General features: G+C 39.0%; 1 protein-coding gene across 1 annotated transcript in view; it reads left to right on the plus strand.

Moving 5' to 3' along the window:
- LOC309708442 (glycine receptor subunit beta-like) overlaps window positions 1-26,627 on the plus strand; it is an 80,124-nt gene that overhangs the window by 25,798 nt on the left and 27,699 nt on the right. Inside the window, exons 4-7 of the mRNA XM_082536498.1 lie at window positions 9,474-9,541; window positions 9,964-10,190; window positions 13,651-13,733; window positions 26,163-26,300. Coding sequence (XP_082392624.1) covers window positions 9,474-9,541; window positions 9,964-10,190; window positions 13,651-13,733; window positions 26,163-26,300 — 516 coding nt within the window. The remainder of the gene's footprint in view (window positions 1-9,473; window positions 9,542-9,963; window positions 10,191-13,650; window positions 13,734-26,162; window positions 26,301-26,627) is intronic.

Genomic DNA, 26,627 nt, shown 5'->3' on the forward strand with positions numbered 1-26,627 from the left:
TTAGAAGTCGGCCATCTTGGATACAACTTTTGTTTTCTCAATAGGAACAGGGCCATGTGACACATCATAGTTATTGGTAATGTCACAAGAAAAACAATGGTGTGCTTGTTTTCAACGTAACTTTATTCTTTCATGAGTTATTTACAAGTTTCTGACCACTTATAAAATGTGTTCAATGTGCTGCCCATTGTGTTGGATTGTCAATGCAACCCTCTTCTCCCACTCTTCACACACTGATAGCAACACCGCAGGAGAAATGCCAGCACAGGCACCCAATATCCGTAGTTTCAGGTGCTGCACATCTCGTATCTTCACACCATAGACAATTGCCTTCAGATGACCCCAAAGATAAAAGTCTAAGGGAGTCAGATCGGGAGACCTTGGGGGCTTTTCAACTGGCCCACGACGACCAATCCACTTTCCAGGAAACTGTTCATCTAGGAATGCTCGGACCTGGCACCCATAATGTGGTGGTGCACCATCTTGCTGGAAAAACTCAGGGAACGTGCCGGCTTCAGTGCATAAAGAGGGAAACACATCATCATGTAGCAATTTCAAATATCCAGTGGCCTTGAGGTTTCCATTGATGAAGAATGGACCCACTATCGTTGTACCCCATATACCACACCAAACCATCACTTTTGTTGTTCCAACAGTCTTGGAGGATCCATCCAATGTGGGTTAGTATCAGACCAATAGCGGTGGTTTTGTTTGTTAACTTCACCATTTACATAAAAGTTTGTCTCATCACTGAACAAAATCTTCTGCGTGATCTGAGGGTCCTGTTCCAATTTTTGATTTACCCATTCTGCAGATTCTGTGCGCCGATCTGGGTCATCCTCGTTGAGATGCTGCAGTAGCTGGAGTTTGTAAGGGTGCCATTTGTGAGTAGCCAATATCCGCCGAAACGATGTTTGACTAATGCCACTCTCCAGTGACGTGCGGCGAGTGCTACGCTGTGGGCTCTTGCTGAATGAAGCTAGGACAGCCACTGATGTTTCTTCATTAGTGACATTTTTCTTGCGTCCACATTTTGGCAAATCCAACACTGAACCAGTTTCACGAAACTTAGCAAGCAGTTTGCTAACTGTAGCATGGGAGATGGGTGGTCTCGTAGGGTGTCTTGCATTGAAATCTGCTGCAATGACCCGGTTACTGCGTTCACCAGATATCAACACAATTTAGATTCGCTCCTCATGTGTTAACCTCTTCAACATGTCAATGGCTGTGAACAAAGAGAAACTTGTAAATAACTCATGAAAGAATAAAGTTAAGTTGAAACCAAGCACACCATTGTTTTTCTTGTGCCATTACCAATAAGTTTGATGTGTCACATGGCCCTCTTCCTATTGAAAAAACAAAAGTTGTATCGAAGATGGCCGACTTCTAAATGACCACCATGGTCACCACCAGAGATGGGCAGTAACGCGTTACTTGTAACGCGTTACTGTAATCTGATTACTTTTTTCAAGTAACGAGTAAAGTAAGGGATTACTATTGCAAAAACGGTAATTAGATTACCGTTACTTTCCCGTAGGAACGCTGCGTTACTGCGTTACTAAAACCGTGATTCTTTGCGAGAATGTCTCACAACAGTGATGTAAGCGAGTGCGCCGTTAGTGACAACAGCTGTGTGCAGATCAACAATGGATCACATATCGATTGTGGGAGAGAGTATGAGCATGCAGTGTTTAAAGCGTGGAAGTACTGACCTTACTTTGAGTTTGATTCCATAAAAAGTGACAAAAACATTAGCGTCCATCGTGCGTGGGATGAAAACTTCTTTTTACAGCGAAAAAAACCCCCCTAAACTTCCAAGCAAGCACCGAGTGCGCAACGACGTAATGGGAAATTCACAGAGAAACTCGCGGATTCTTCAACTGACCGCGGCACACCTGCACCAGGGTAAACCTCCGCCTACCGCAGTCCTGCTTTACAGGTGAAAATAGAGCAACAGGACCACTGAGTCTTTGACTTTATTTATTTTCTGCTGTGTTTTACTTGCATCTATTTGAAAGAGTGAGTGTAAACACAAAAAATATTTTATTTTATGTGCTGGAATGTGTAGAAAATAGGTTTAAATGTTAAACTAATTTATTCAAGTCAGAGAATGTTGCATATAATTAAATTTTTGCTTGATGCATAAAGTTAAAAGATTAAAACTGATAAAACAAGTTAAAAAAAGAGACTTTTCCATTTGATTACATTTTGTATGATGGATTATGTAGAAAAAGTAGAATTGGGCTGAAAGATCTATCACTTTATCACCTATTCAGGTTGTAAATCGTGTTTTTAAAAAGTAACTAAGTAACTAAGTAATTAATTACTTTTGAAAATAAGTAATCAGTAAAGTAACTGGATTACTTTTTGGGGGAAGTAATAAGTAATTAGTTACTGATTACTTTTTTCAAGTAACTTGACCAACACTGGTCACCACCCATCTTGAGGAGTTTGCCCCCTCACATATACTAATGTGCCACAAACAGGACTTTAATATCACCAACCATTCCCATGTTATTACCGTGTATCCATATAAATGGCCCACCCTGTATATTAAAAAACAAAGCAGAAAAAAAGTTGGATATGAAATTTACCATTGAACTTAAATTGTTATGATGTCCAACAGTTCTGTGAAAAAAAGTTTTACTTTAATTTATAGGAAAAAGTCAATTTTTTTCCAGTCCATTTTTTTTAAATTATTATTTTATTTTATTCATTTTTTTCTTTATCTTTTTATGTTCTGTTTTGTTGATACTTTCTATCTCCCCTGTATAATGTTTAAAAAAACCATAAAAATAAAGTATCAAAAAAAGAAAAAAGTTCAACACTTTCAACTATTCATAGTGCAAACATCTTTCAGCTTTTTCCTATAGGGGTCACCACTGCAGATCATCTTGCATTTTATCCTATCTCTGCATCTTCCTCTGTCACATCAGCCCTCTGTATGTATCCATGAGCCTCCTCTGAGGTCTCTTTCTTTTGTTCCTTCCTTCCATCCACTATCTCTTCTCTGTACATGCCCAAACCATGTCAGCCTTGTCTTGATGCATGCTCAATCAGGCAAGTAAATCCCAAAAAGTTGATTCTGTTCACATGGGCATGGATTTTTCAGTGGGAGAAACGTTTCATCACTCATCCAACTGACTTCTTCAATCTCAGCTGACTGCAGGTTTCCAACCTTATAAACAGTACATTTGCACAATGACTGAAACTACCACCACTGGCAAACAATGGGCTTTGAGGTCAGTTTCTTCATTAATATGGAAATTGTCATGACCATTGATCAAAGACCACTGATCAATGGCCATGAGTACCATTCACAGAGAGTTGGGGAATGGCTGCAATCACAGCATTGTGAGATGGTGACAGATGTACCCTTTGACCCCCTACTCGATTCAGAGATGGTGTAGCCACATTGCCACAGGTGTATAAAATCAACCACCAAACACCATTACTAGCAATAAGGAATGCATTTTCAGAGTGGGAGAAAATGAAATAGTGGCTAAAAAGAAAATCCTTGCTCGAGTGACAGCTTTCCTATCAGGCACTGTAATTCAAGCACTCACTGAAAAGGGGTGGGGGTAGGGAGAGCGAATGTCCTGTCACTACTATGAGTAAGTCTACCCTTTGAAAGCCACTACTGATAAAGACACGAGCCAGTGAAGAATGCAGGATATGACTTTAACATTAGCAGCTCTGTTCGTGCAAGCAAATCATTAAATAGGGCCAGAAAAGGAGGGAGGCTAAAGACAAGCTTTGAAAGATGGATACAGAAAAGAAGAGATGCTATCAAACTACTTATACTTAAAGTACTCTAGAATATGTGTATGCATTGCTAGCTGTTCAACAGTATTTACAGCCTGGCAATTTCTGCTCTAGTTATCTAGATATGACATTGCTCACGAGATTGTTTTACTGTTTTTTTGGCAGTAAAATATTATACTGATAATGGATAGAGTTGGGCAGGTCAGTGGGAGGAATATACATGTTTCTTGCTGAGTTGTGTCTTTTGGTAGACAGCATGTAGAAAATGTTTTTTGTGATCTGGGTGGGGTGGGCAAGACAGTGAAACATAAGCAAAGAGAAGGAAGGCTTTAGCTGTTTTATAACTAGTTTCATAACTTCCTTGATTTTCTGTTGAATAAAGTCATATGTCAATATGGCACCGTCAGTGGAGGAAGAAAAGGTTATTGTCTTTCAGTCCAATCAGCATTCTCTACACACCAACAACATCTTGACAAGTATCATCTTATGCAAATTTTATATAGATTTTTCAATCTAAATTTCATTAAATGTAAAGAAAGACTTTTGCCATGAAGATGAATTTCAAAGTCTTCAAAAGAAAAATCCCAAAACACAGCTTGCTCTGTCATTTTGATGTCGCCTGTCATCATTTACACAACACTAATACAATGATTAAGGCCAACTGAACAATCACAATTCTTCTATTGATATGCATCAAAACATCCCACCTTAAAAGTTGCTTCTGAGTGAATGCATACTTACTGAAATGTAAATTTTCTGCGGAGGAGTTCACATGGTCACAAAAAACAGGCAGTTGTGTTTGCATGGATCCTCATACTAATCGTCTTATGATGATAATTTACGTCACTGGAACTCAAGCGGACCTTAGTGGAGACAGAAAGTATAATCCCTAATTTAGTCTGACAGCAGGATGATATATTGAGATGATATAATACTATAAGACTTTTGAGTCCTCATTAATACAAGCGCTATATAGTAAGGAATCACAATAATTCAGTAAGAAACAAATGCATGAACTAATTTGTCAGCATCACGGAGTCAGGATATTTCTAAATTTAGTGATGATTAAGTGAAAGAAGGCAGTCAGGGCCATTTGTTTAACATGGTCCCATCAATGTTTCTTATGGCAGTCAAAGTCTATAGAGTGATTTCTAAATAATAACATAAAACACCACAGAATTCTTGCTTCTGATGGAAAGATCAGTAGGATTATTTTTGTTGTGTTGTTTCTTCCATTAAATTTTACTTGGTTTTTTGATATTTTAGATTGAACAGTATGAGTCAAATCAAGTAAAATAGTGTGGGTTTTTTTTTAAATTAATTTATTTATTTATCTATCAATGGGACAGTGGTGACCAGAGATGGGTAATCCGATTACTTTTTTCAAGTAAGGGATTATCATTGCAAAAAAGGTAATTAGATTACTGTTACTTTCCCGTAAGCACGCTGCGTTACTGCGTTACTAAAACCGTGATTTTTTTGCGAGAGTGTCTCATGTCAATGAGGTAAGCGAGTGCAACGTTCGTGGCAACAGCTGTGTGCAGATTAAAAATGGATAATATAACAAGAGCGGGAGAGAGTATGAGTGTGCAACATTTAAAGTGTGGAAGTACTGACCTTACTTTGAGTTTGATTCCGTAAAAAGTGACAAAAACATTAGCGTCCGCTGCTCACTGCGTGGGAAGAAAACTTCTTTTTACAGCGAAAAAAACCCCTAAACTTCCAAGCAAGCACCAAATACGCTGCCACTGGAATGTGAAATTCACAGAGAAACTGCCGTATCATTCCACTGACCGCTGCGGCCTCCGCCTGCCCCACTCCTGCTATACAGGTGAAAATAGAGCAACAGGACCGCTCAGTCTTTGATTTTATTTATTTTACATGCATCTATTTGAAAGAGTGAGGGTAAACACAAAAAATGATTTTATTTTATATGCTGGAATATGCAGAAAATAGGTTTAAATGTTAAACAAATTTCTTCCAGTCAGAGAATGTTGCTTATAATGTTTGCTTGATGCATAAAGTTAAAAGATTAAAACTAATAAAACAAGTTTTAAAATGAGATATTTTTATTTGATTACATTTTATATGAAGGATTATGCAGAAAAAGTAGAATTGGGCTGAAAGATCTATTGCTTTATCACCTATTTAGGGTGTCAATCATGTTTTAAAAAGTAACTAATTACTTTTGAAAATAAGTAATCAGTAAAGTAATGGGATTATTTTTGGGGGGAGGTAATCAGTAATTAGTTACTGATTACTCTTTTCAAGTAACTTGACCAACACTGGTGGTGACAGAGTTAATGGGAGGGAGCCTTGTTCAACATACACTTAAAAACCAGCCACAGGTTGCTCTGGAATGTTTTGCTCTGTTTCTTTAGTGGAAATGGTTAATCAGAATAACAGTGAGTTACTAAAGATTTGCAGATTAGGTTTTTGCAGGGATATTATTTGTGGTCTAATAACTGATGGGCTGACATATGCCAACTAATGCAATAATACTAAAAGTGATCATTATAACATTATAGTACTAAGTACTACATATACCTCTCACGTATTACTTACTGCACAGGGAGATGGGTGTTTTCAAACACAATTTTTAGTGAAAAAGTTTATTGGTTTATAATACAAATAGTTTTATATGAGTACATTAGTATGCACAAGTGTACATGTCCATCATAATTGCTATTGTTAAGTCTGCCAATTTCATTAAATACATGTGGGTTGTGTTTTGTTTGCTTCTCCCCCTGAGAATGATAACCTAATTTTTATTTTTTAAGTTAAAGAGGTAAAAGTGTGACTGAGATTGTGCAAGAGATTAGTACAAATTGCATGAACAAATAATACACACACACACACACACACACACACACACACACACACACACACATATATATATATATATATATATATATATATATATATATATATATATATATATACATACATACATACATGCATACATACTAGGGCTGCACGATTAATCGTTAGAAAATCGCGATCTCGATTCATACTTATGTGCGATCTCATTTCCAAATGACAACGATTAAAAAAAATAAAAAAAAAGACGACGACGACGATTGTACCGCATTTTGATCCGGGACGTACTCTGCATGAAAACAAGCGCTCACTCTTCCTGCTCAACAAATGACAAGGACGGAGCCTTATACCACGTGATACAGAAGCTGTGCCGTGTGATGCTAAAATTAGCAGGAAAAAACAACGGAGAGCACGTCAGGGATGACGAGAAAGTGACAGGAGAAAATCCGTCCCGGTCAACCACCCAAACATCAATAACGGGAACCTTATACAGCGCTTCCCTATACCCGTCGAACTCCCGCAGGCACAAAGAAATTACGGAGGCTATCACTTATCACCTGACCAACGATATGGCTCCCATCAACACTGTGCAAAACGAGGGATTTAGGAAAATGATCAACACCCTAGACAACACCTCAGAGTCCTCTTCTTCTTGAGGACTCTGAGGAAGAACCACCTGTCCTCAGACATCCTGGTGAACTTCTATCGTTGCACCATCGAGAGCATCCTGACCAACTGTATAACAGTCTGGTACGGGAACTGCTCTGCCTCGGACCGGAAGGCGTTGCAGAGGGTCGTGAAAACTGCCCAGCGCATCGCCGGAGCACCACTTCATGCCATAAAAGACATCTACAGGAAGCGGTGTCTGAAAAGGGCTGGGAAAATCATCAAAGACACCAGTCACCCATCACATGGACTCTTCACCCTCCTGCCCTCTGGGAGGCGCTACAGGAGCCTCCGGACTAAGACCACCAGGTACCGGAACAGCTTCTTCCCCACAGCTGTCAGACTCCTGAACTCTGCCTCCTGACATCTGACCCACGTTAACACATGGACTGGACATACACACACCCACAATGGACAACTGTACCCTCAAACACACAATAATAACATGGACTGAACCACCACTCACAACCACTAGCACTTTATATAGCCTCTGTAGGAATTATATCTCACTTATCTTAACTGCACTACTGTATAGCTCTGTGTAAATAATCATTCTGTACATTCGATAATTTTTAACCCTACAACTGTTTACAACTTGCATAGTTCCCATTTCTGTATAGCTGTATATCTCAGATTCTGTAAAGTTATTTATTTCATATTCTGTATAGTTTTTCATATTTATATCCTGTTCATAGCCTGTACATAGCTTGTACTCACTACAGCCTGTACATACTTATAGTTATAAAATATTCACAACATACTTCATACCGTGTACATTATAACATACCATAATAGACCCATTTCTGTAATATATTTACATATCTATATTATTGCTAATATATATTGTAATATATCTATATCACTAAAGCACTTCTGGATGGATGCAAACTGCATTTCGTTGCCCTGTACCTGCAATGACAATAAAGATGAATTCTATTCTATTCTATTCTAAACGCTACACAGTGCCGTCCCGCAACTATTTTTCTATTGTTGCACTACCTGCTCTATACACGCAGTGTCGAGCAACGGTGGAGACGGAATTTCAAGCAGTACAACATTTTGCGGCAACAACAAAATGTGAGACATTTGTTGTTTTTATGTTTATTTGTTGTTTTTATGTTCAGTCTCAACTGTTACGAAGTTGATGTGCAGTTAATAAGTGCAATAAATATTTATACTGGAAAAGAAAATCGTGATCTCAATTCTAAGCCAAAAAATCGTGATTCTCATTTTATGCAAAATCGTGCAGCCCTAATACATACATATATATACACAGACACTCATGCAGTGCAGAGAAATATTATAGAGAAATTATAGGTCACTTAAGACTTTATACACAATATAACAGTTTAAATAAATCTAGAGAATTAGTGAAAATATTAAGCTGCAACCTAACAGAAAAAATGAAGGACATGCTCATAAGTCTCATAATGCTAAATGAAAAAATTTGTTCTACCACTCTCAGAAACCAGATCCCAAACAACATCTGTTTGAGATACATGTGAAAGCTTGTGTACAAGAATATTATTTTTCTATGAATTGTATGCATTTATTGGATTGGATTGAAATGGCTACATGAAGAACTGTTTACTGGAAATAGTTTTGGTGTAGTTTAGCAGTATAAAATGTCTGAATTGTCAAACTGACTTCATTTATTTTTAAATTTTCATTTTTTAATGGGTGAAGAGGTTTACAATGAAAGCTTTCATATCAATGTGAAATTCAGTTCAGTTTTATTTATTTAGCACCAAATCAAAACAGTGGCCTCAATGGGCTTTATATTATAAGGCAAAGACTTCACAATAATACTGAGGCTTTTTTTTTTTTTTTTTTAAAGTGTCACCGCAATTGAGTGAAAGGGGTGTGCTTGTAGTAGAAAATAGATAAGCCCAAAGGGAAGGAGGAGGGACTGTTAGCTGACAGCTGGCTGGGTATTTATTGCTGTGCTGTGTCTTCTTATTTCAAAAAAGGCTGAATCTTATGTAAAATTCCAGTGTAGGTGTACTGCTTGGTACCAATGCAAAAGACAAAAAAATCATTTTTTAAAGTTATAAAAATGCACAGTTTTTTTGTTTTGTTTTGTGTTTACCTGTGTTTGCATGATCACATGGGGTAACTTGCTGACCAGTAAAAGCATGTTTACTAATTTATTCAGTATGCACTCCCTTCTTTTAGAATCATCTTACTTTATATTGCTTTGTGTCCTTGTGTCTATATCTCAGGTATCCCAGTTGAGTCCAGAGTGAACATCTTCATTAACAGCTTTGGGTCTATCCAGGAGACGACTATGGTAATACAGCTACAAACAATGCATATTAGATTAATGGAATTTGGCTCAAACTACTAAATGTTGGAGAGATGCAGATAAGATAAAGATGCAGATTGTATATTTTTACAAATACGCATTGCATTAATGATAGTCATTCACTGTATTCTGTTAAATGAATGAATCACCATAACTACATTAGTATTATTAATACTGAAGAATTGAGCAGACACTTGCTACATGTTACTGTTTTAGCCTGACTCAGGATACAGCTGTTTATTGGCGACATATGGAAAAAAATAGGATTGCACAAGTATGACCAGACTTAAGAAAAATAGCAGAATAAAAAAAAGAAAAGTTTCACAATATGTTTCATTTTAAATATTAGCCCTAACAAGTAGGAGTTGATGTAGTGCAAATTATTAATACAATATTTGTCTTTGCAGGACTACAGAATAAATATATTTCTTCGACAAAGATGGAATGACCCTCGTCTACAGCTTCCTACAGATTATAAGAGTGAAGCACTAACTGTTGATCCCAAAATGTTCCAGTGTTTATGGAAACCAGATCTTTTCTTTGCAAATGAAAAAAATGCAAACTTTCATGATGTCACACAAGACAATATACTGCTCTTCATCTTCAGGAATGGAGACGTCCTGATCAGCATGAGGTGTGCTTTTAAATCTGTTTTAATCAATCTATGGGACCCATAATCCATTTTTTGCCTCATTCTTTTTAAACAATGAATACCTTTTAATATTCTGAAGAAAATAACTTCTGAATGGATTGCCATGAATTGGACAATCACTGTGATTATCCTGTCATGACTTATGTTTAAGAAATCACATTTTGGTCTCTTAAAAAAAGTGAGTGATTCTCATGAGCCTCAGCCATACATATTTAGCCCTACAAAAAGTTAACATGTTAGTATGGTGCATGAAAAGGTGGCTTGTAGTGTGTAAATCAAGAGGGTGCAAACACTTAAGGGGAGCAAGAAAGCTTTGTTTCTCTTGAAAGCTCTCATGAGTACCCGTTCGTTGTACACCCAAAGTGACCTGGAACAGTGTCATAGAAGTCATTAATACATGCAGAACTAATCAGTTGTCTGGAAAATAAAGTTATAATTTTCAGAAAAGCCCACTGACCTCAGTTTGTAGCAGAGTCTGCAGACTTTAGAGACAGTTTAAAGTTTTTGTCTTTCTCTGAGGGTCATGGAGAAATTATTGATTCATAGAAGTGACTTTAATCTTGTCTTTTTTTCAGTGACTCTAAGCTGTTTTTAGAAAAAATTGGTTAACTTTTAGGTATTATATGGTGATATATCAACAAAGAAAAGGCCTATGTGCTCAGGGAGCACATAAGCCTTTTCTTTGTTGAGCTTATATGAAATGTTAGGCAGACCTAGTTTTGAATTCTGTTTTTACATTGGTTCTTAACTTGCTCTTGCTTTCATAAAGAATAAGATGTAAAAAAAATTTATGTAAAAAATCAGAACCATTTCTATTTTGAGGGATTAGAACAGTAACAGTGGCACTGTTGTAGCATTAAATAATTCACATGCATCACTATTAAGAACAGTGGTGGCAATATATGGTCTGGCATAGCCTATAAAATTGTCAAATGGTAGGTGACAAGTATTAGTAACTGACAGCTAGAGGCTTAAAATCAGAGGCATCTATCAATGTGACAGGTTTTTTGAATTTAAATTAGATCATGCAAAATATGAATATTTTATTTTTCTCACATTTGGGAAAAAGAGTGATTAGGCTTCATTGAATAGTATAGCACTACACACATGTTGTCAGTGTGCTGACAACATGTGTGTAACTGCAGGGTTATAGTATGTTTCTAATATAGGAGCACATGCTGTGGAGTATTGTCTCTGTAAATATAAATCACAGATGACAGGTCAGGGGGGAGATATCTTCACCCCCACCCGGGATTGAGTACAAAGCCCCAAGTGTGATGGAAGAAGGATCGTTGAGTGCGAGAGGAGCTCGCTACTGTAGCCGGTTACCAAGATTATGTGAGGTGCCCTCTGAAGGTCTACTAGATGATGTAAATGCAGCACTACTGACTATACCTACCGCCGCCATTACAGAGACTAACAAGTTGATCTACACTACGGCAGCAGTAATCAGTGAGATGCTTGGCTACAAGTTGAGCAGCCACAAGGAGCAGTACCCTCCATGGAGAAGATGACTAGAGGCTAAGATCAAGGTAGCATGGAGGGAAGTAAGCCAACTATCGGAGCTGCACAAATGGGCAGTGAAGAAGGTGCTTAAGAAGTACAGCAAGCTGTCCATATCTGAGGCCTTGGAAACTGTCAAGCAAAGACTCACAGCCTTGGTCAGCTGCTTGAAGAGGTACACTAGAGAGATAAGAGTTGGTCAGCAATAGGTCCTGACATGGTTCATGCCTACTGACTGAAGAAGCTGACTGCACTGCATGCGTGTCTTGCAGCATAAATGAACCAGCTGCTAGTAAATGAGAGACACCCAGAATGGCTAACTTAAGGCCAGACAGTTCTGATCCCCAGGGACCCCCAGGTCCCCTCCAGCTACGGACCAATAACCTGCCTCAGCACCATGTGGGGCCAGTCCCATCCACCCAGAACCCACAGAGGGTCAGGCACCAGGGACTGGTGAGTGTCAGTACCACGGTCCAGGATGAGACAATGCACATCCATGAGTACATCAGGAAGATGGCCCCAACCGACCGTGTGCTCAGTGAATACCTCAGGCAGCAGAAACCCGAGGAAGAGGAGGAACCATCATAAAAGAACAAGCCCCTGCACGGTATGTACCACCGGCAGATAGAGGAAGCGGCTGACATCCAGAAGTCCTACCGGTGACTGGATAAAGCTGGACTGAAAGATAGCACAGAGGCACTAATCATGGCAGCACAAAAACAAGCTCTGACCACAAGACCCATCTACCACACCAGGCAAGACCCCAAGTGCAAACTGTGTAAAGATGCCCCTGAGACAATCCAGCACATATGGTGCAAGATGCTGGCAGGCAGGGCATACATGGAACACCACAACCAAGTGGCCGGCATAGTATACAGAAACATCTGTGTCGACTATGACCTGGAAGTCCCGGGGTCAAAATGGGAGAGGTCAAGGGTGGTAGAGAATGACTGTGCTAAGATCCTGTGGGACTTCCAGATACAGACGGACAAAATGGGATGGCTATCCAACTAGTTATAGTAGTGGTGGACAAGCAGAGGAAGACGGCTGTAGTGATAGATGAAGTGATACCAAATGACAGCAACATCAGGAAGAAGAAACACGAGAAGCTGGAGAAATACCAAGGGCTCAGAGAAGAGCTCAACAAGATGTGGAGGATGAAGGTAACAGTAGTCCCAGTGGTAATTGCAGCACTCAATGACCCCCAAGCTAGGCGACTGGCTCCAGCAGATCCCAGGAATAAAATCTGAGATCTCTGTCCAGAAGAGTGGAGTCCGAGGAACAGCTAAGATACTGAGCAGGACCCTCAAGCTCCCAGGCATCTGGTAGAGGACCCGAGTTTGAAGGATGAATACTGTGAGAGAGGGGAATTTTTTACAAGCCACAAAATGTTTTAGCACTGATAAAAATCACAATGTAATTTCCTTTACAAAACGAATCTCTCCATAGAACATTTTTGTTCAAAAGTCAATTTTTGTATGTGTTTATTGATATTAATAGCTATTAATAAGCTATTAAGCTTTAATTTAATTTTAAGTTTTAAGTTTTAATTAAAACTCTAAGAACCTTTGTTTTTTTGTGAAATTTGTTTAGGCAGTATGGATGTTCGAACACGAAGTGGAGGGGAAAGAGGGGCAGAGCAACACATGAGGACATTTTTCTTCATACTTGAGAAAATTTCCACCTAACAACTTGTCTAAAATGTTATGTTTTATTTGTGTTATTATTAGATAACATATTAAATATTATTTTTCATAGAATTGTAATTTTGCTATCTCGCTCTACATATCTCTGGAATAAGTAAGAAAGAGTTTAGGATGTGTTGTTAACATAAAAAGCTGGTAAATTAACTTATTTTTAAAAAAGGATTATACAGTAATAGGGCAATTTTTTCTTTGTCCTGTTGAGCCTGTTGTGTGTTTTCCGTTTACACATGCAGGCTGTCGGTGACACTGTCTTGTCCCTTGGATCTTACGCTTTTCCCAATGGACACACAGCTATGCAAGATGCAGCTGGAGAGTTGTGAGTATATTCCTGATCTAGCTGCTCTCTCCGCCCTTGTTATTTCTTGAGCTTCTCGCCTTCCTTCCAGCTGATGTTGCTGACACTTGTTATAGCTACATCTATGGCTGTCTTCCTCTGCTTGTCCACCATTACTCCTCGAGTTCATTAACCATCTGAAGTTTGTCTGTCTGAATACAAAAAACTAAATATACTATAAGAGGAACTACACTGTAAAAACTGTGACAAGAGGTTACTTAAAAAACCTATGGCAACAAAGTGACACTTAATTTACTTAAGTAGATTTTAATTTCAAGTGATTTATGTAAAATTTAGATAAAATGTTAATTAAATTTCAACAAAAAACAATAATAGATATTATTGACATTGTCTTTTAAATATGTGTTGAATTTAAGGACAAAATCTCAAATTGAAGGTTAAAATTGCCTAATTGTAACAAAAAATTAGTTCATTTGAAATGAATCTCTGAGAAAAATTACTTTGAATTTACTAACGATCTGGCAAAGGTTTAGTAAAAATGACTAAAATATCCATTACAAAAAAATTAAAACTTTTTGTTTTTAATTAAAACTCTAATTGGATTCACTAATTTTCCAATTAAACATTATAATTAATGACTGAATAGTAAGAGAAAATCAAATTAATTTAACTTCTTTTCTGAGTAAAATGAATCAATTTCGCAAAGACAACATTCAAACAGTAATTGTTTTTATTGTGGAATTTAAAACATATACAAAATTTATAATATAATATTTTTCTGATTAATTTAGATTGTATGCACTGAAATTCTTCACTAGTGCTTGCCCCAAAATAATAGGAAGAATAGGCCATAATTGAAAATACAGTTTCAGCCAACTTCTCGAGAATGTCAGTCTTTACTTTGGAGGTGGGCAGAAGATTTCCATTCTTTTTATACTCCTCGGTGGCTCTTTCCAGTTACATTTCAGTTTCATGTGCAGACTGTGGAATGGGGAACAGCTTTGGCCAGGGCTCACAACGTTCTGTGAACTTCTGCCTTTTGAGAATAATGGTGTCCTGAGAAGATGTGGTTGCAGCAGAGTCTGCATTGGATACAACTGGATTGGATGATGAGTCATAGTCAGTTGATCAGAGGGGCTGCCGAAAACTGGCAGGATGACCAGGGTGATGCCAACAACCTTCACAGTGTCTTTGTCTTTTATCTGGTCACTTCTGCGAATAGTGAAGTAGTCCTGAAATTTTGGTTTAAAATACTGAAGACTTAAGTTGTTTGAAATCCCAAAGGTATCCTTCACAACACCTTGCAGCTCCTCTACTGTTGGTGGGATCCCTGATGGAAGAACCAACTTCTCCGTTTGGTCATCAGTGATTACATGGAGCTTTATCTCGTTCAACCTAGAATAAAATGTAAATGGACAGAGTTAAGTTAGATTAAGTAGGGTCAACTTTGTCATTTTCTGCTGCTTCAATTTCAAAACTGGTAGTTTAATTCAATACAATCATCCATCAAAACCTATTCAAAATGCATAGTCTACATACTGATCAGCTGAATTTAAGTTGAGGGATCTTCCAACAACTGAAAAGAACACAACATTAATAACAATCGCACTCTCCAAAGTAAAAATTTTACACACACAAATTGTTAAAGACAAATTTGAATTAATACTAAAATTTTTAAAGGTGAGATTCACATATAAAACAATGAAACTCTTTATTAGATTAAAAAGGGAATAGACTCTATTTTCTGTACCGATTTGGTGACAGATCATGACATGAAATAACACTATTTGTGTATTTATATACGTATATATCTTCCCATATTTGAAAAGATGTCCTTTTAATCTACACAAGGTCATCTCTGTATCCAAACACCATTGGGTGTTAAACATAGAAATTATGAAAGACTTATGTCAGATTAAACACGTATTACTATATTATTTCCTGAATGTACCTTTGTCTTGAAGATCGTTACATTGTGACTGAGCATGGGTCTCACTGATACACCGACCAAGTTTAACTGGAAACTTGCATTATCCCTCTATGTGAGCTGTGCCTGCACTAAATTCACAGGGCTCCGACAGCATGAAAATGAAAACCAGTTATTTTGCTGGACTGAGCCACTTTAGCTTAATTACCACAACTGAAAAACACTGCGTGGAGACAAAAGCTTTGAAAAACCGTGACTGACAAAATCCCGCACAAATGATTTTAATTACATCACTCACTGCTGAGTGCAAAACTTTTTCATAAAATTTTAAAAGTAAATGAGGGAGGTTACAGCCCATCGAAATACATAATTGATATATTTTTTTAATATGGTAAAACGTGGTTAGTCAAAGCTCTTAAGTAACACAGCTGCGAAAGCTTGGAAAGTGACCTTATGCTAGCAGTCCACTTCGTGCCATTTTGTGTAAAAATACAATACTGTCATTACAGTGGTCATTATTAATCTAATTTTGACGTATCATACTGTTTAGAACTTTTACTCAAAACTGCTATACGTTATTGTTTAAAACGTGTCGTATATTCGTACAAATTCAGATAATCTTACCTCGGACAAAATGGAGATCATCCACTGCTGAAGCGTGTGTGTCCTGCATGTGGCACAACAGACTACAGGCAGAAGTGTAGAATGATTGAAATGAAAATGCTTTCATTAGTTAAATCTATTAGATTTCTTCATTTTTCACGGTACTCATACATTTTTGTTAAATCTGCTCAACAAACTATTACTTAATTTACCCCAAACAAAATTGTGTAAATTTAAATAACTGAACATCTCAAAAATGTTTAATTTTTCTTAGATTTAATTAAAACAACACATACATGTTTTTACTGATTAATAGTTACTATTACTTTCCTATTAGATACTAATTAACCCAAATCACAGTTTTTACAGTGTAGAGCTCCGATGCAGCCATAGGTATAGCTGCTTCTGACGGACTTGGTCAGCTTTGTTCACTTATTGGGGTGAGGAGTGGAAGGTAAGTGAGTAGAGCTATGCTGTAGAGATGAGACGAAAAATATATCAGCAGCGTTGAACACAGCGTGCTACTAAATTGCATTTTAATTACTAACTCTCTGCCAATTTACTCTTTGACAACTTAAAAGGTATTAAAAATAAGAATTAATGATACATTTCAAAACTTCAGCACTCTGTAGGAATGTGAAGAAGACCTGGAAAGTTTGCAATATTTTAAAATTAAAACTACAATTAAATGAAATAATTAATGAGAGAACAAAATTTCTGATGCAAAGGCTGTGATTGGGGAACTTTGAACATGGTTATAAATCTGGAACATTCCTTGTTAACCAGCTAACGCTAAATAGTAGGGGTGCAACGATAATCGTATCGATATTGAACCGTTCGATACAGTGCTTTCGGTTCGGTACGCATATGTATCGAACATTACAAATTTTTTTATTTATTTTATCAACTTTCCTTCTGACGATGCTGTCTGTGTTGAGCGCTCAGTGGATCTGCGCTCGACAGTGCAGCCTAGGCAGAGTAGTCGAACGCAGATTCACTGAGCGCAGGGCAAGCTAGCGAGACAGAAGTTAAGCTCTCCTTGCAACATGGCAAATTGAACCTCCCCCACCCTCATTCAGATCTGGCGTTTGGAACTATTTTGGTTTTCATGTGACGTATGACCCTGAAGGTAAGCGTGTCATGGACTAAAGTAAAACAGTATGTTGGATGTGCCACGCAATGCTCAATTACATGGGTGGGAACTAGTGCGTTAGTGCAGTTAGCTCATTAACGTGTTGGCCGTCCAGCCCCATGCACGGGCGATCCGCGGTAGCTCGTTAATGGAGATTTGCCGTGTTGTGGCGTTAACGTCATTACAACAAGATTTACGCTGACAGCACTAGTGGGAACACAACGAATATGACTGCACATTTACGCCGACATCATCCTAGTGCAAAGACAAGTGGAAGCAGACAAAAACAACAAGCACGCATGCTACAAACTTGAGTCATTTAGACAGCCGTTAGCACATGATTCTCCTTATGGGGACCTGATATGTTTAATATGCTGCTGAGAATATAGCCCAGAAGAAGCGTATAGTATAGCTTTTATTTTGGAAAGAGCCATTTCTCTGTAATAAACTCTCTTTTCCAAAGATCAGTGATTCCTCAATCAGATACAGGGCTTGCAAAATTGCCTGCCCGACGTCCCGGGGCTAGCGATTTTTCCAGTCGGGCTACCAAAATCTATCTCTGCCCTGCCCGTCGGCCTATCGTAGGAAGGAAAAATATATGTCAATGCTTTTGCATTCTTTTGGAAATGTAGCTGGGTAATTATGTCATTGGCATCTGTGAGCCACTGTCAATATGTGACATATTGAAATCGCGTTTGAATTTGCACTTGTTTTTTGCTTTCACTTTGCAATCGCACGAACTGTGTATAGAGAGCGACAGCACTGATTGGTGAGTGACGATAATTTGCTCACCAATTCCTCTGACATCGTCTCATCAATCATTAGCTTACTATGCAAACATGACAAGTGAAATCTCCCGCAGCAAGCTTAAACATGTGAGAGGTTGATCGCGCAGAGAATCGCTGAGCTTATGTGAGTGCATCTGTAAAAGCAGCAGGATATATATTTTAGTTCTGCTGAGCCAAATAAGACAGGTCAGGGTGAAGAAGTGACAGCCAAAGAAAAGCTTACCACAAAATGGAAAAGTTATGACAAATCAGACTATAAGGCAAAAAGAAAGTGCAGCTTTATGGTTTCATGGACAACAGAATTTCTGTGGCTACAATATGACGAGCTAAATAACAAGGGCTGCACATAAGTGGTCCGCAGGTGTGCATTCGCTGTCAAAATAAAAAACACGCACTAGATAAGAAGTTGCAACGCGTGTTTGCGTACATAAGATTTTCAGGAGGAGGACAGACATTTGTTTAGAACTCTTAAAGATGTCGAAGAAGCAAGCTCCTTTAAGCAATTACTGTGATGTTCCTCCACCTCCAAAGAAATGTCAGGAGTCCGAACCACAAAAGAAGCACGTATTCTCAGAAAAGTAGTTGCAGGAGGTGAGCTGGCTTCAAACAAATGATGAACGCACAGAGATGTGGTGCGGAATGTGCCGTGAAAATTTAATAAATGACAAATTAAAAAGGCATGAACATTTTTTTTTGTATCAAAAAAATATCAAACCGTGACACCAAAGTATCGAACCGAACCGAACCGTGAATTTTGTGTATCGTTGCACCCCTACTAAATAGCTAAAGCACTGTCAAACATATGCATATGGCGTTGTACTATATCATTATATTAATCCCTTTACTATAGTATTCTTTTGTTTTTATGTTTTAGTTTCACTCTGATTTAATGGTATGTGGCGGTGCAATGTAAAATAAAGCATCGGGAGCTGGGATGCTACATCCTGACTCCTGTATTCTTTGGCTTGCTACTGAATTGTGGACCTACGCACACATGCAGACACAAAGAGAGCAGTACAGTGAAAAGATGGATATGGAGCTGAATAAACTACAGGGTGGGCCATTTATATGGATACACCGTAATAACATGGGAATGGTTGGTGATATTAAAGTCCTGTTTGTGGCACATTAGTATATGTGAGGGGGCAAACTCCTCAAGATGGGTGGTGACCATGGTGGCCATTTAGAAGTCGGCCATCTTGGATACAACTTTTGTTTTTTCAATAGGAACAGGGCCATGTGACACATCAAACTTATTGGTAATGTCACAAGAAAACCAATGGTGTGCTTGTTTTCAACGTAACTTTATTCTTTCATGAGTTATTTACAAGTTTCTGACCACTTATAAAATGTGTTCAATGTGCTGCCCATTGTGTTGGATTGTCAATGCAACCCTCTTCTCCCACTCTTCACACACTGATAGCAACACCGCAGGAGAAATGCCAGCACAGGCACCCAATATCCGTAGTTTCAGGTGCTGCACATCTCGTATCTTCACACCATAGACAATTGCCTTCAGATGACCCCAAAGATAAAAGTCTAAGGGGGTCAGATCGGGAGGCCTTGGAGGCTTTTCAACTGGCCCATGACGACCAATCCACTTTCCAGGAAACCGTTCATTTAGGAATGATCGGACCTTGCACCCATAATGTGGTGGTGCACCATCTTGCTGGAAGAACTCAGGGAACGTGCCAGCTTCAGTGCACAAAGAGGGAAACACATCATCATGTAGCAATTTCAAATATCCAGTGGCCTTGAGGTTTCCATTGATGAAGAATGGACCCACTATCGTTGTACCCCATATACCACACCAAACCATCACTTTTGTTGTTCCAACAGTCTTGGAGGATCCATCCAATGTGGGTTAGTATCAGACCAATAGCGGTGGTTTTGTTTGTTAACTTCACCATTTACATAAAAGTTTGTCTCATCACTGAACAAAATCTTCTGCGTGATCTGAGGGTCCTGTTCCAATTTTTGTTTTGCCCATTCTGCAAATTCTGTGTGCCGATCTGGGTCATCCTCGTTGAGATGCTGCAGTAGCTGGAGTTTGTAAGGGTGCCATTTGTGAGTAGCCAATATCCGCCGAAGGGATGTTCGACTAATGCCACTCTCCAGTGACATGCGGCGAGTGCTACGCTGTGGGCTCTTGCTGAATGAAGCTAAGACAGCCACTGATGTTTCTTCATTAGTGATATTTTTCTTGCGTCCACATTTTGGCAAATCCAACACTGAACCAGTTTCACGAAACTTAGCAAGCAGTTTGCTAACTGTAGCATGGGAGATGGGTGGTCTCGTAGGGTGTCTTGCATTGAAATCTGCTGCAATGACCCGGTTACTGCGTTCACCAGATATCAACACAATTTAGATCCGCTCCTCACGTGTTAACCTCTTCGACATGTAAATGGCTGTGAACAAAGAGAAACTTGTAAATAACTCATGAAAGAATAAAGTTACGTTGAAAACAAGCACACCATTGTTTTTCTTGTGACATTACCAATAAGTTTGATGTGTCACATGGCCCTGTTCCTATTGAAAAAACAAAAGTTGTATCCAAGATGGCCGACTTCTAAATGGCCACCATGGTCACCACCCATCTTGAGGAGTTTGCCCCCTCACATATACTAATGTGCCACAAACAGGACTTTAATATCACCAACCATTCCCATGTTATTACGGTGTATCCATATAAATGGCCCACCCTGTACATCGCAGTTTTTTGACGTGAACAGTAAACATGGACAAGACATGCTGGAGAAGCCCTTCACTGAAGAAATCACTGAGCATTAAAGATAAGGCATCAGCTCTAAACATTCTGGTTCTAAATGCTCATCAAAATCATCTGGGGGTATTGAAGCGGCATGAGCAAGAGCATTGGCAGAAGCTGCAAGAGCTTGTGAAACATTTGTAGAAAGGGAAAATGCCATCAAGGTTTCCAAAGCAAGATTGGAGGCTAATTTAGATGCCCTGCATTTTGAAAAGTAGGCAGCAGCTGCATTGCCCAGGTAGACACATTAAAGGCCGCAGGCTGCTGTGGCTCAGGAGGCAGAGCAGGTCATCTACTGGAAGGTTTGGAATCAAATGTTTGGTGGATCGATCCCTGGCTCCCCCAAGTCTGCATGCCAAATATTGCAAGATATTAACCAAAGCTGCTCTCTGATGCATCCATCAGAGTATGAATATGCGTAAGCACTTTAATCATAGAAGAAGATCAGTGAGGAAGAAAGTGCTCTTGTGAATGTTAAGTGCTTTGACTGCACCATGAACAAATGAAAACCAATATGCAGCTAGTCCCCTGATGAAGAGTATGCATCCAGTGCAGGTGTGATGGACATGGCAAAAACTTTGGCACATATAGAACTGGTCGGTCACAATTATCACAATTTGATGACTGTCCAGAAACCTACAGATCATGAACGTCATCTTTCCTTACCACAATAAAGGATTTAAACCTTACCACCAGTTAAGAGTTGGACTTGCTTGCAGCATTAGCCCCATTGTGCAGAAGCTGCCATGCAACTTGCAGGACAAATGGATTTCTCAAGGATCAAAGTATAAGGAAGAGTATCATATATCTTATCATCCCGTCTCTTTCCTTACTCAGTTTATCTGCCTGGTGGCAGATAAACTGCCTGGTGGCAGTTGGGATCATTCCTTGTCAAGACAAGGAATGATCCCAGCTTTGTACATCAAAGCAACTATTTTCCCAAGCTAGAGAGGCTTTTCTTAAAGCCTGTAAAATTCAGGAAACCAGTGTCGATGCAAAAGACTAATGTCTAGTCGGATGCAGATCAGAAGGTAACAGCTAACGATGAACCAGATAAATATTGTCCCATCCACTACAAGCCTCACCCACTGAGGAAATGCTGTGGCTTTAGATTGGAAACAACTGAAGATTAGAAGGCCTGCTTAAAAGAGCAACAAAATTGTTTCAGATGCTGCTCATCATCTGGACATCTTGCCCGCACCTGCAAAGCTGCATTAAAATGTGATGAGTCCAGCTATAGATGGAACATAACCCTGACAGACCCAGCAATGTTTGCATGCTTTTCAGCATTTACTTTTTTATTATTTCACAGTTGCTGTTACAACACTTCTCGGCTGCAGTGTCCCGGCTGCCAGCCACACATACACAACAACAACAATGCAACAGGGGCCAGACTCCAAACACTTTGGAGAATGTGAGAATGTGGATGAGGGTCTGGTTTCCAAATGAACCAACTAAAGAGGAAGCCATTTGCCTGATTAAGGGAACACAAACCTCTCTTGCAGAGTCTTATTTAAGCCTTAAAAATATCGTATCAAACAGCATGAATATTCTAAGAGCATTTCCAGCAGAAGACCACATGCAGGACATCAAGTGTCCAAGCCTCTCAGTTCACTAATACCACTTGGCTGACTGGACCAGCATTCTTAAATCAACCACACAAGAGCTCTGTTGAGCAGCAAAACATCTTCAGTCTTGTTGACCCAGAATCAGATAAAAAAGGTTCAGTCACAAGTCACAGCTGTGCAGCTAGGGCTACGTTCACACTCCAGGTCTTAATGCTCAATTCTCATTTTTTTGATCAAATCCAATTTTTTTTGTCTGCTTGTTCACACTACAAATAAAATGTGACAGCAAACACACTAGTGTGAACCCTCAAAGCGGCCCGCATGCGCAAAAGAAGACATCACACACAACGCGCTCTGTTTAGACCCAGACCAAACAGTATTGTTTGACTGTTTCGGATTTTATGTTTTCCAATTTTGCTTTAAGTTATAAAGTTATTTTGTTATTTACATATGGCCTAATAATGATCCTTGTTGCTGTTTAAGAGAGGAGCGGTGCTTCAAAGGATAGTTGCAGATTTCTGTCAGAATCTGCAGATTATACAGTACAAATAAAATGTTCACATATCTCCAACATTGTCTTCCCAACAGTTTCACAGACATCTACACTGGATGGCCAGGAAGCGTTCACGATGTCTTATTGGGCGCTTCTCCGGCACTGGTAATTGGTGTCTGTCTCGTGTCAGTGATGTAAAAGACGGATTTAAAGGCGACATGAAACTGCCATGGTGCTGGGTCGTTGACCCAGCGTTTTGGGTTTTATATGATTATTTTCCTCTCTTCTAGTTATTCCGATTTTGGTATTCTGTGTCCTCCCCTTGTGCCCTGTTTGTGTTCTGGATTTCCTGTTTTATTTTGAAGGTCTGTGTGTGTTGTCATTGTGTTCAGCTTGTATCCTCCAGTCGTCTTTGTGTATTAGGATCAGCTGTTCTTTCCTCCTGTGCGTGATTACCTGATTACCTTGTGTGTGTGCATAGATAGTGGGTGTCGGTCTGTGCTCGTTGTCAGCTCGTCTGTGTTTCATGGTGTTCTGTTCCTTGTTTGCGTCTCTCTGCCCCTCACCCCGTTTTGTATGATCTCTGGTTTGTTATTTAGTTTTTCCAGTCTAGGTTTCTTCAGTTAATTGTCATGCCTCACTGCCTGTTCTGTCACTCCGTCACTTGGAAATAAACGTCACTAGCATCATCAATCTACTGCCTGCATTTTGGGTCCTCTTTCCCTCCAACACCACACGGCTCGCCTCGGCAACTGTGACACAAACAGCAGTCGCTTTCTAAAACATCAGATTTGTATCGGATTCAGTACCACATACGAAAGTGACCCAGGTCGGATTTAAAAATATCGGATTTGTGCTGTTCAAACTGTCATACCATGATCGGATATGGGTCGCATGCGGTCAAAAAAGTCGTGTTCGATGTGCTTTTGCCTGCAGTGTGAACGTAGCCTAAGAATGAGGAAAAGACAACAAGAAAATAAACACGCAAACAAGAAACACATTTTTTTTCCCATTCAGGGCAACTGTGTTGGTTCTTGGTATTAGTGCAGTTTGAAACATTTTTGATGCATTTTTCAAAAGTATATAATAACAACTGATAGTCGTTTTGCTAAATTTTCCATGTTTTTATTTACCTGACCAAGTATTGGAAATACTCAGCGAAATACTTAGGTCATATCTTTTTCAATTCAATTCAATTTTATTTATATAGTGCCAAATCACAGCAACAGTCGCCTCAAGGCGCTTTATATTGTAAGGTAGACCCTACAATAATACATACAGAGGAAAACCCAACAATCATATGACCCCCTATGAGCAAACACTTTGGGAAGGAAAAACTCCCTTTTAACAGGAAGAAACCTCCAGCAGAACCAGGCTCAGGGAGGGGCGGGGCCATCTGCTGCAACCGGTTGGGGTGAGAGAAGGAAAACAGGATAAATACATGCTGTGGAAGAGAGACAGAGATTAATAACAAGTGTGATTGAGTGCAGAGAGGTCTGTTAACACATAGTGAGTGAGAAAGGTGACTGGAAATGAAAAACTCAATGCATCATGGGAATCCCCGGCAGCCTAAGTCTATTGCAGCATAACTAAGGGAGGATTCAGGGTCACCTGGTCCAGCCCTAACTATATGCTTTAGCAAAAAGGACAGTTTTAAGCCTAATCTTGAAAGTAGAGATAGTGTCTGTCTCCTGAATCCAAACTAGAAGCTGGTTCCACAGAAGAGGGGCCTGAAAACTGAAGGCTCTGCCTCCCATTCTACTTTTAAATACTCTAGGAACAACAAGTAGGCCTGCAGAGCGAGAGCGAAGTGCTCTAATAGGGTGATATGGTACTACAAGGTCATTAAGATAAGATGGGGCCTGATTATTTAAGACCTTGTATGTGAGGAGCACGATTTTGAATTCAATTCTGGATTAAACAGGAAGCCAATGAAGGCAAGCCAATACTGGAGAAATCTGCTCTCTCTTTCTAGTCCCTGTATCATGGATGGATAAAGCTGTGTGTTATCTGCATAGCAGTGAAAACCTATGAAGTCTATTAGATAGATATGACACAAACCACTGCAGTGTGGTACCTGTAATGCCGACAGCGTACTCTAATCGCTCTAATAGGATATTTTGGTCGACAGCATCGAACGCTGCACTGAGGTCTCGCAGGACAAGCACAGAGATGAGTCCACTGTCAGAGGCCATAAGAAGATCATTTGTAACCTTCACTAAAGCTGTTTCTGTGCTGTGATGAGCTCTGAAACCTGACTGAAGCCATTCCTTCAAATAAGCCATTCCTCTGCAGATGATCTGTTAGCTGTTTGACAACTACTCTTTCAAGGATGTTTGATATGAAAGGAAGGTTAGAGATTGGCCTACAATTAGCTAACACTGCTGGCTCTAGAGATGGCTTTTTAAGTTTAATTACTGCCAGCTTGAAAGCCTGTAGTACATAGCCGAATATTAGAGATAGATTGATTATATTTAAGATCGAAGCTTAAATTCATGGCAGGAGTTCTCTGAGCAGTCTTATAGGAATGGGGTCTAAAAGACATTAGATGGATTGGAGAAATGAATTACTGAAGTTAACCCAGAAAGATCAATCAGAGAAAAAGAATCTAAATGAATATCAATGGTGCTGTAGATAATGTTACATCTGTGAGATGATTATAAGTCTTTTTTTTTCTCTAATGGTTAAAATTTTATTTGTGAAGAAGTTCATGAAGTCATTACTAGCTGTTAAAGGGATGGTTGGCTCAACAGTGCTCTGATTTTTTGTCAGCCTGGCTACAGTGCTGAAGAGAAACCAAAGCCCAATCAAGATGGTTTAGGAGCATAGAGTGAAGTCAAAGGGGCCAACAAGTGCTCAGTACTTTGTATGTTATATTTCATGAAAACTACCACATGTGCTGTAATATAAAGAGCTCTGTTCTTCTTCCAGTAGCTTCTGGAATCTTGATTTTAAATTACTTCCAGCAGATTTTGGGGCTGCTATCCCCATTTTAACATACTCATCTAATGGTATACTGCAGTGGGAGAAGGCAAAATTAGTTGAAACAAAGAAATTAAAAAATAAATTGAAGTCAAAATGTAAACTATTCATATTATGTATTATATTGTGTACTTTTTATGTCTATTATGCTGATGCTGTAAAATTTATGATTCTAATTTTTATGTTTTAGTTGGCTACACCACCAGTGATCTTGTGTTCATGTGGCAGTCTGACCCAGTTCAAATGGATGAGATTGCTCTCCCACAGTTTGACATCAAGCAAGAGGATATAAAATATGGAAACTGCACAAAGTACTACCAAGGAACAGGTTAGTAATCTGTAATTGAATTAAAAGACTATGTCCAATTTCTGTAAATTGAAATTTTATTATACTATGCAGGCAAAAACTAGTCTGTGCATGTATTACTTCTAGGCTAGGCTATAGTAACCCGTTATTATCAGGTCACTCTAAGAGCTTCTTGTAAAGCCTTCAGTTTGTTTAGAATGCTGCAGCAAGAGTACTGACAGGGACTAGAAAGAGAGATGATATTTTCTCCTAATTCCATCGCTTACTCTCAGGCTACCTGTTAAATATAGAATTTAAAATCCTTCTTAAATAAGGTCTTAAATAATCAAGTCCAATCTTATCTTAAAT

The sequence above is a fragment of the Aulonocara stuartgranti genome, assembly GCF_965226115.1.
Source record: "Aulonocara stuartgranti genome assembly, chromosome: 6".
In the NCBI taxonomy this organism is placed as follows: Eukaryota; Metazoa; Chordata; class Actinopteri; order Cichliformes; family Cichlidae; genus Aulonocara; species Aulonocara stuartgranti.